This window comes from Sturnus vulgaris, chromosome 3 (genome assembly GCF_052056855.1).
Source record: "Sturnus vulgaris isolate bStuVul1 chromosome 3, bStuVul1.hap1, whole genome shotgun sequence".
In the NCBI taxonomy this organism is placed as follows: Eukaryota; Metazoa; Chordata; class Aves; order Passeriformes; family Sturnidae; genus Sturnus; species Sturnus vulgaris.
Window position 1 is genome coordinate 19,156,678 of NC_142245.1, and position 10,593 is coordinate 19,167,270.

The following is a 10,593-nucleotide window of genomic DNA, read 5'->3' on the forward strand; positions in this document are numbered from 1 at the left end:
GCTTCTTTACCACCTGTGATTTGAAAAATTTGAGTGGGAAGCTACAGGCTCATGTAAACAAACCCTAATGCTGTACTGGAGAACCACAAGGGTGGCCAGTGAACTTTTTTTTCAGCAAACAGTATCTTACCATGAAACAGTTGTATGGAGAACCTGAGGGTGGTACTATGTACCTGAAATAATTAGCCTTTAATCCTGACTCAGATTCAGTATTTTCATCATAAAGTGCAGTCTAACTATGTGAAGCATTTCAAATGTGTTCAAATGTAAATTGTGGCAATGTTCCTTCTGCAAGGAGCAGCCCATCCTCCTAGAGATGTGAGAAGTTTTTCCTGCTTATTTTTGTGTTGCACTGTTTGGTAAGACAGTGGTTTAGAGTGAAGCCAGGCTGTGAGAGGAGAAAGGGAGAGTTTTTATTTTCCTAGCTTAGGTCCTTGTCCATGTGAAAGCACTTGTAGAACTGAATATACCAACAGATTCTAGAGAAAGTCTTCCTGTAGCTGAGGTTCTTTAGGTTCCTTGTGTAATTTCTTTGCAGAAGAAACAAGTTTCTAGTTTGAGAGCTGGCTGGCAAACTTTGTATTTCAGGAATGAGATAACAAGTAAAGAAACCAGTACTGGAATAATGGTTAAAAGAGCTGAGGTGTTGTATTACTTATGCCTGGAGAAAACAGATGATATTCAGATGTGATTGCAAGCACAGTGCTAAATATAGCCCCTGCAGGCTGACCTGATGTGGACATGCACAGTCTACCTGTTCATGCCAAGCTCCCAAAAAGCCTATAATATATTGTGATATTGACTGCTGACATTGCTGTATTGATCCTTGTTTTTCACCATGATAAATCCATTTATGGAGATGACTTCTGTCTGTCCCAAGTACTGCAGAAAGTCTCATACAAAAGCAGTGTGCAGCCCTGGGATGAGCCTTAAGAGTAAAGTGAACTTCCCTATCTAATTGACAGAGTTCTGTTGCACTCTTTGCTTTGATGTGCCTTTAGTCCATAGTGTGTGACTGTACTGTCTAACTGACCATGGTCTTGTCTTCTCCATGCATGGCTTCATCGTTATCACATTGTCCCATTCATCTAACCCAGGAGCCAACAAAGGTATGAGAACCTTTCAGTATGTACAGTAATTTCTGTGCTCATGTTCATGTAGCTCTGGTCTTCTTCATACAACTTTTAGTGCCAATCCTCACAACACAATTTTTGGTAACAATCACAGTGCTGGGCACCTATCTGTTGGTCTTCATTTGCCTTCAGTACAGAGAAAAGGGAAGGTCATGTTTGTTGATTCAAACAGCTCTCTAGAGGTCCTGCTGTAGTAATGAAAAGGTTCTGGCTTGTGGTGTAGCCAAGGGTAGCTGTAGCTGGATTTTATTTACTGGAATACACATTTTATGGGAAGTCTTACACAGAGAGTATTTGTGTAGCTAGACTTCTGTGCTGTGTGGAGCAGAACTGACCAGTGGCTTGCTGCTTCTAACAGCAAAGGTTTCCTGCCTTTCTCCTGGTTATATATGACATTATTCCAGTGCTGTGCTCTTCCATGAGCCATTTCACTTTGTGAGCCATGTAGGAGACTTGACACTTTTTTCCTCTTTATCTGAACTGGGATTTGAGAGAGGAGAACTAGAATGCCTGTGTCTTGGTAGCAGTGGGCTGCTGGGCTGGCTCACTGTCTGTCCCTGAAACCGACTTGGAGGACATTTCCTTCCTTTGCAGATGCTCCTGTCCCCCTCTGGCAGAGATGCCCTGTGGCTGTGTGTGGCGTGGCTGCAGCTTTCTCCTGAAAGGCCTCAGAGTGAGAGTGCTCAGGGGCCCAGGCTGTGGTGCCCAGCGAGGAAAGCTGTAGCACAGAGAGGGCACTGTCACCTGCTGTGGCTGCTGGGTGAAGTGGCTGCCGAGGCTCCAGCACAGGCCTGCCTGGGGCTGTGGCTCATGTCAGACAGGTTACAGTCAGCTGCTCTAGTCCACTGCTGGCTTGGCTGTTCCTCCTGCTAGGGCAGGAAGGAAACAGTGTTCCTTGGATACTCTCTGTCCCACTGTTCTCTTGTCTCCTGGAAGTGAGTTTGACCCCTCTGTCCATTGCAACTCTGCAATTTCACACATACTGGAAAGCATTCTTCAAGAACAGAATCACTTCTCTTAAACCACTTATTATTTCTCTTAAACCACTTTATTATTTTTATAATAAACACCAGGCTGAGGCATCTTTCAGGTGATTTTTCTATCAAGTACCACATCACTTAGTCCCATGGAGTGATGGACAGGAAAGCTGAAGGCTGCAGTTGTTCCTGGCTCTTGGGGGACATGCTGCTTTTAGGAGACAAATGAGATATGGTGGAGCAAGGGTTTGTGCCAAAGAGAAGACAGGCTTGCTTCTGCCTTCACTTAGATTGAAATAAACGTATTTGCACTTCTCTTCAGGAAAGAAACAGGAAGGTTAACTAGAGTGTGAGCTGCTTTGCAGAAATGAGGTCTCTCCTACTAAGTTTGCTCTCTTAACATTTCTCCCACTGCAGTCAGAAGTTTGTGCCATTGCTCAGAACAGTGGGCTGAGCTCTGCTGTGCTGTATTGGGAGGTGTCTGCAGACACAGTGCTTTGGAGGCCCCGAGTCTCCTCAGGACAGGAAATACAGAAACACACAGCATCAGAGATGGGAATGCAAGTCTTTCATGTGATCCTGAGAGGGGGATTTGATGCAGGAACGCTTATGAAATCTTGCTGAAGCTAGGCATGTAGTTTTCAGAGCAGAATGCAAGGTCCCTCTTGCAAAGGCAGTTTCTCATAAGACAGAATCTTTGTGGTTCCTCAAGCAGATGAGAGGAAAAAATTGTGTCAAGAAAAAAACTCATATTGGACTTGTCAAAGGAAATTATTATATTATTTAGATCTTAAGCCTTAGGATAACTTCTTTTTTTCATTGCAAAACCAAAACTTTGACTCCAGCTTGCTCATGAACCTGAGTATTTTTCTATACTGGTGCTTGTTCATCCAATGGGGGAGAGGGGCTTGAAGTGTGCCAGCTTTTGCTAAATTCAGCATGAAATAACCTATCCTTATTTGATGAAAGAATATAATGACTTTTAGTGAGTTTGAACAGTCTGGATTTCTTGCCAGTGTCTTCCTCAGCACTGTGAGGATTCATTTATACTGACCACCAAGTTTTGATGCTAAATATTCTTAATGCAGAGCTGGGAACTCCTTCCTTTAGGCAGAAGGGAACTTGGAGAATGCTAACACTTTTTTTCCCCCCCTTTAAGTAAAAGCCAGTAGAACTTACTTAAGAATCAATTTTCTGGTTCCCTTATGTTCTGTGTGATTTGCAACAATGCCATTTTCCTCCTTAATCTCCCAGTTTAAATGTTCAGCATGAAGCCAAGTCATGTTCAGTGGGGTGGGACTCCTGATCAAGTGTCTAAACTTCCTGCAACTGCAGATTTAATCCAGCCTCCCAAATTTAATCCTCAATAATGATATCAAGTGACTTCCATGAATGGGTTATTCTGCGTGACAGCAAGAAATAACACTTTAAACAATGCTCCCCTCTATTCTTATGGCATTACTTTTTTATCAGTTGGTTTAACTTGAGGCAGTCCTGTTTTTTTTCTGGGGAGCTTTGAAATCTGTCGAAGGATGTCATGTGTCTGTACACAGACATTCCCATAGTGATGTGTACTACTGGAATAGGAATCTTTGAAGTTTGAACCCCCTAAGAACAGCAACTTCCATGAGGAAAGATGGGACAAATGAGGCCTCTGCTGTGAGATGACACCAAGGGTTAATAATATGCTTTACTCTTTCCAGGTACTTTATTGCCCAGATTGCCATCTGAACCCGGGATGACGTTGCTCACCATCAACATAGAGAAAATTGGTCTGAAAGATGCTGGGCAGTGCATTGATCCTTACATCACAGTCAGTGTAAAGGGTAATGATTTCTGTTTTACCTCCTCAGTGCTGCTTTGGGGAGAGTGCATTTTCTGAAAGCTCTATTGATTTTTCAGCCTGCTGGGACAAACATTCGTTGGCACTTCTATTGCAGATTTAGGGCTTCTGCTTTAATCAAGGGTGGAAAAATTCTGTATTTGACAGCTACTGGGAGGTGAATCTCTGCAGGATACACTTCTCTCTGTGCACTCAGGGGTGGCTTGTCCATGCTGATAACAGAGTGACTTTGCCCTACTTCTCCATCATGGCTTCTACAGCTGTCTCCTAAGTACAGATCTGCTTGGACTGTGTGTACTCCCCACACATACTGGGCTCTGGGCTTTCTGGACGTGGGGAACCATGGCCCACTGACTCCATTCTTGCCCTCACATTAAACTAATTTTGTAGTAATGCAGGTATAATCTTACCAGGGCTTGAGGTTTAGAGGGATGAGAAGCAAAGCTTGCAAGTGAAATAAAATAAAAAATGTGTTAGTCTGGCTAGTGAAATGCTTCAGCCAAAGCCTGGTGGGCTGAGAGCCTCCATAAATCTGGAAGAACCTCTCTTTCTATCAGTCCAGGATAGGCAACATTAGGATTTCTCTGTTTCAGATGGTAACACAGTTGGTGTCTTTTGAGGCTGAGATTTCTGGTATTCACACTCTTTCTAGTGGGAGTATCTCTGTCCCCCATTCTGCATTTTTTAGCAGCAAGACCCTGTAGTCAAAGCTGCTTACCCTTGCCTTGTTCTGCTTTACTTCGGCAGATGATTTTTTTTGTTTATCATGTAAAAATCTGTAACTGAGCCAATATCCTCTTGTTATTTTCAGTTGTGATAATGACCTTGTATGTGTCCTCTTGAGATGTGCTATTGGATATTAAATGTAGAGATTAAACACTTGTTTCATGTGTGATCAGTGCTTCTTTGACCAGACATCCTCTGGCAGGAGGAAGGTTCACAGCATCAAATATCCCTTGAATACTTAGCAGGGCTTGTAAACCAAACATTCCTTGTTCTTTGCCACTGAAGTGTTTGTTTCATTGTACATTGCTAAAACTGCTGCAGGAGCTCTCATTTCCATTCTGGAACTAAGGGAGACTCTGTATTGCTGGACTTGCTTTCCTTTCTCTGTTAACATGATGCTCCCTGTTTCCAAACTCATTTACCTATAAATGGTGGCTGCCAAGTAATGAGGTAGAAAATAGGATCAAAAAGTGAGTGTGTGTGGTAGGGTATGGCTGAGTCTGCTAATGGTATCTTAATACTTTTATCTCCCAAGATTTTTGGTCAGGAAAAGCTACTCTGAGTACTCATTTTGTCACTGTTAGGAGTCTGAAGATACTTAGTAGCTGATTTCCTTGGTTTTAAACCAAGCTTCTCTTCTGTAGGTTTGGAGAGAGGTTTGTTTGGGATGCAGCATGCAGCCCATGTCCTGGATGAAGGGAATCACTGGTCCTCCAGGGCCTCAGCCTGTGCTCCAAGCACAGCATGGACACTCCATACCTGTAATCTTGGCTGCATCATTAGCAACTTCCTCTGCCAGAGGGAAAAGGATCAAGAATGAGAGGAAAGATAGAGGACAAATGTACCCCTGGAAACAGCAGAGAGACTTAGTGAGAAACAATATTGGTTGTGCCAGAGCAGCAAAACCAGGGGCTGGTGCTGAGAGCTGGAGCCCAACCCACAGCCCTACAATGCCTCTGTGGAAAACCCAAGAGGAATAATGCTTGTTGTGTCTAGGGACAAAGCAGGGCATACACAGGATGTGTGAGCTGTGCCAGCTGTGCTCTGCAGACCCTGTGTGGAGGGCAGCCTTTGATGTGTATCCCACTTGGGCTGCAGCTCTGCTGGAGTCCTGTGTGCACAGGGAATCGAATCTTTTGCTGACAGCAGAAAGAAATGCACTCTTAAAAAAAAAAGAGGGATAATTCCAGTTTTTGTCTGAAATATTGCTAGAACTTTAGCTGCTTTTGTGTTGTACTCAAAAAGAAAATTACCTGATTGTGAAGGAGTAGACCCTTTTTTAGGTTTTGTGGAAACATTCAGGTGTGGATTAACTTTTTGTGGCAAGATTAGGAGAGACTTAAAAGCCTCTTAAAGCTGAACCTTTAAGTCTGAGAAGCTTCTGCCATTCTCATGCTGTTTCTTTCCTGCAGATTTGAATGGGATAGATCTGACTCCTGTGCAAGACACTCCTGTGGCTTTGAGGAAGGAGGACACATATGTCCATTTTAACGTGGACATCGAGATTCAGAAACACATTGAAAGACTAACAAAAGGTATGTGGTACTAGAGACCCAAAACAGGGCCCAGAAGCTTTGGGAGCACAGACACTGGGCTGCTCCTGAGCTGGTGCTGCAGGGCTCAAGATCCAGACAAGGATAAAAATAGACCTTTGCATCCTGTCCCTTTGAAACTAGTCATTGGAATGGCTCGAAGGCAAGGGAGAAATTAAATGAGATAAAAACAGAGCAGTCTGGTTTCTTTTACACAGGTATTGAGCTGCTTTATCACCTGCTTAGTCACTGGTACTTGGGTGTGAGCAATGGAGTGAAGAGTTGAAACTGTTGAGAGTGTGATGAGTATTGTAAGAACAAGGTATAGCTTTTGAGTAAATAACAGAAGTGTGGGAGATAATTCTCTTCAATTTAAACAGAGCAACTTAATGGCAGATAAGTGTTTAGATTACTCTTAGCCATAATTGCTAACTTTTCAACCGTTTTTCCCTCTAGGTGCAGCTATTTTCTTTGAATTCAAACACTACAAGCCTAAGAAAAGGTTTACTAGCACCAAGTGCTTTGCTTTCATGGAGATGGATGAAATTAAACCTGGGGCAATTGTTATAGAACTGTAAGTGACTCACAATTATGGATGACAATGACAGAGGAAATGAACCAGCCTTCAGTTACAGGGTGTGGCTTGTTGTATTAAGGAAAGTTTCTCGGACTCATTAGATTGACTTCCATAAGGAATATCTTATTTTTAATAAGGAGGGGAAGATAAAATGCTTTTAGGCAAGTAAGATGGTTAGAGACTCTTCTCAGAAACTACACCAGTTTCCAAATAAAATGCTGGTGTTTGTAATTTAATTTTGTATTAATTTAATGAAGTCTGCAGGGGAGATTTTAATTTGGAGCTTAGCCTGAGTCAGATCAGCTATATTTAAAAAAATAATCAACTCAGTCTTTTGGTACAGAACTTCTCTAAAGGAAATCTGATTTGAGGCATGAGATACCAATTTGCAATTAACTTTGTGAACATTTCAAAGCAGTATTGAGTGGTCGTGGTGTGCATCCTCTCCTTGCTGAAGTGAGTGGCTGAAGGTCTGAGGGAGGGATTTGAGGATTGGGGTTTGTCTTTTTTATTCAAGAAGAGAGTGAATCTTGCAATTCTTGGAAGAGTGCTTAGTCTGTGCTAGCTGGAGTACTTCTGAAGTACTGAGTAACTGATATTTGGTATCTCCTACAATCCAGAGTATTATGTTGGGAATCTCCTTACAAAAGTAGTACGTTCATTTACATATTGAAATTTTTCTTCTGTAAAAATAATCATCCAGAGAAAATACCGTTTCTTCCTGTAAACCTACTCATTACTGTTGCTTCCAGCAATCCTTGTCAGATGTATTTAAAGATGAGGGTAATAAGATCTGTACAGGATGAGCTTTCTAGTTTGCTTTCATCTTCCTGCACAGCCATTAGCGCTTGGATTAATGCACTTTCTTGTGGTTACAGGTACAAAAAACCCACTGACTTTAAAAGGAAGAAATTGCAACTGTTGACCAAGAAACCACTTTACCTTCACCTCCATCAAACATTGCACAAGGAATGACCCCAGTTGTGAGACCTCTGTGAACTGAACCACAAGTCCTGGTAGCTGTGTAGTAGCCTTAGGCTCCAAGGGGCGGGAAGACGACTCTATTCATGCCAGTAGGTCACACGAGACCATCACCCACTGCACAGCACTACTTCAGGGGCAGGGACAAGCCCGCCATGCAAGTGCAAGATTTTTTTCAGTAACTTCCAGCTACAGGATTTTCCAAGAGCCCTGATATATAGGTCGATTGCTTTCCCTAAGTTTGCTGTTCATCACTTTTTATCTTTAACCGTTCTTCTCCTTTTGCCTCAAGCTCTCCCTGAGGATGGAGAGTGCCCCTTTGCCAAACCTGCAGCAATAAAGATGTGGCAGGCCTACTAACTGCTTACACTGCTGTGCTATTGTAGTTCCTCTCATCTGCATTTCAGAGTCCTCTGGAGTGGGCAGGGTGACAGAAGACTGGGAGAAGGACGAGGTGGGCGGGGAAGGAGCTTGAGCAAGTGCTTTGAAGTGAGGGAGTGGAGGATGCAGATCAGGTGGGTGGCCACGAGTCCCTGTGGTCAGGTCAGGAGGAGGACAACTGCAGATGAGAACACTGAACTATGATTTAACAGCCTTGCCTAAGTTTTGGATACTTGTTACAATCCTTTCAATCACTGTTACTCCCCAATAGAGCTATTCTTTTCTGTATCTTGTCACAGAGTGTTTTGCAAAGGTGGGTGTGGGATAGAGAGGGCTTTGTCCTGGTGGCAGTGGGCATTTTGCCATTTCAGTGACAGCAGGACAGGCCCTCAGTGCTGAAGTGTCCATTTTCCAGAGCTTTGTATAAAATAGGTCTAGCTAGCAGGCTGACCCACCTTATACATGAAACTGCTGTTCTTATGGAAACTGATTGTATGCAGTTTTCTGCATCTTTTGTGCAAGTCTGGAAACTTACTCAAAAAATTACCTTTTTATGTAAGTAGATAGGATTATCATTTATTTTCTATATTTTTGATTTGGTGTGTAATAAGCTGCAGGACATTGGCTTATTATGACACACTTGTATTCACCTTTTGACCTGAAAAAGGGACAGAAGTAGAACCCAGTCAAATCTTTCATATATTTGCGTGGATATTTAATATGATACTTTATGGTTTGATAAACTTCTTGCATATCTAACTAGTGCCTGAATACTCTGCTATGCTAACTAAAGACCCAGCTCCCAAAATAGTGTCAATTATTTTAAACAGCCTGGATGCAGGTGTAGCATCCATTCCTCTTTTTTGTCACTTCACCCCAAGATGTTACATCATGTGTTAAGGGAAGGGATGTTACTTTTCCTCATGCTGTTTGTCTGTCTCCACTGAGCTGTTCAGCATTTTTGGTGTTACCATATTGATTAGGATAAAAAGCTGGTTTTGAATGTCCTAATCATCTTGCCTTTCTTTGCTCTGGTATAACTAGGGATGACATTATTTAGGTGTTACAACCAAAGCTGGCAACGCTTTCTCAAATTCCACTGCTGGCTGAAGGGGAAAAAGGGCAGTTGAATTTTTCTGTTTATGGGTCTTTACAATATCCCACTGGTTTTAAAGCTGATGAGTGACCATCAAGATATCCCTGTGAGTTATGGAAACACCTCTGAATGCAGCGTTCTGGACACCAGACTAAAGGAGGATACATACCCTGCTAAAAACCAAATACAAATCATCCTCTGACCTCTGCAGAAGGATGGAGGAAAGCATTAGTCTGTGGTTGCAAGTAAATCTGAGCTTGGCCCATTTACCTGTCAGTGGTCCCTGGCTGGCTCAGGACTTGTTCTGACCAAGGACTTGCAGGATCTGAGTGTCCCTGAAAGGTGGAAGGGCTGGTTCTGGAGTTCAGTCCAGCTCTGCCATCCAGGATAAGCACTGCAGTTGGGTGTGTGTGTCCAAGGTGAAGGTTGGTGCATCCAGAGGGAGATTCCATCCAACTTTTATTACTGTTAGCTGGGATGGGCAAGGGAGGAGACACTGAGCATCACAAAGGCGTGTATGGGGAAGGAAAGATCCTGAACTTGGAGAGCTTGACTTTTAATGGTGGATATTCATCAATGTATGTATCATCAGCCACCCTGCAAACTGAAATACTGTCCCTTGAAGTACAAACCCATAGTTTCTGCTGCTTCCCTGGACCCTTCCCCAGCTTGTAGATGTCTGTATTAATGCCAGTTATATGAAGTGTCAACTTTGAAGTATTTTTGTTGAATACACAAGTAGAGCTTTGTATTTAACTGATTGTGAATTAATGTCTGTTGAGTGTGAAATACCATTTTTAAAGTTGCTTCTATCCCTTGCCTTTTTTCTGTGAACCGTCTCAGTGCCAGGATTGCTGCTGCACACACCACAGGCTTCAGGATTGTTTTATGCTTCAGTGATGTTCCAGCTTGTCTTTCATCTGAAATGTAAATCTTTACACTTGTACTGTAACATCTAGATGGCAACTTTAATGGCTGCTTGTACTCTGGCAGTAAAGCTGTAATGGCCTCCCAGTAGGGTTTTTTATTATTCTGCATTGTTTTCTGTTTTTCCTCCTTCAGGCTGCCTTTTGGACAGTGCACTTGTGAGAAACCTTACTCACAGAGACAGTCAAAGGCCTCCTATTCCAAATGCTTGCACTAACACTTGAACTGCCAGTGTAGGGTGTGTTTTGAAGTTTATTTAGTGGTGGTAGCTGCAGTAGATGCTTACATGGTTTACATACCCCCACTCTGCTTTACAGAAAGCTACTTTCTTTTCTGATGGAAGCAAAAAAAGCTCTCCAAATCCAGCCTTCCTCTTAAAGAAGCTGAATTGCTCTTAACCCTGAGGAAGATGAAAACTCA

At 42.7% G+C, this 10,593-nt stretch overlaps 1 protein-coding gene across 4 annotated transcripts in view; it reads left to right on the forward strand.

Moving 5' to 3' along the window:
* The window catches only part of AIDA (axin interactor, dorsalization associated), a 28,748-nt gene extending 18,472 nt beyond the window's left edge, over positions 1-10,276 (forward strand). For 2 of the 4 annotated variants that reach the window (XM_014877430.2, XM_088161146.1), the window contains 5 exons: positions 1,098-1,109; positions 3,814-3,936; positions 6,092-6,214; positions 6,668-6,785; positions 7,667-10,276. In XM_014877430.2, coding sequence (XP_014732916.1) covers positions 1,098-1,109; positions 3,814-3,936; positions 6,092-6,214; positions 6,668-6,785; positions 7,667-7,763 — 473 coding nt within the window. In that variant the 3' untranslated portion in view covers positions 7,764-10,276. The remainder of the gene's footprint in view (positions 1-1,097; positions 1,110-3,813; positions 3,937-6,091; positions 6,215-6,667; positions 6,786-7,666) is intronic. The other 2 variants (XM_014877431.2, XM_088161147.1) reach the window with 1 other exon arrangement.
* Positions 10,277-10,593: the final 317 nt, after the last annotated feature.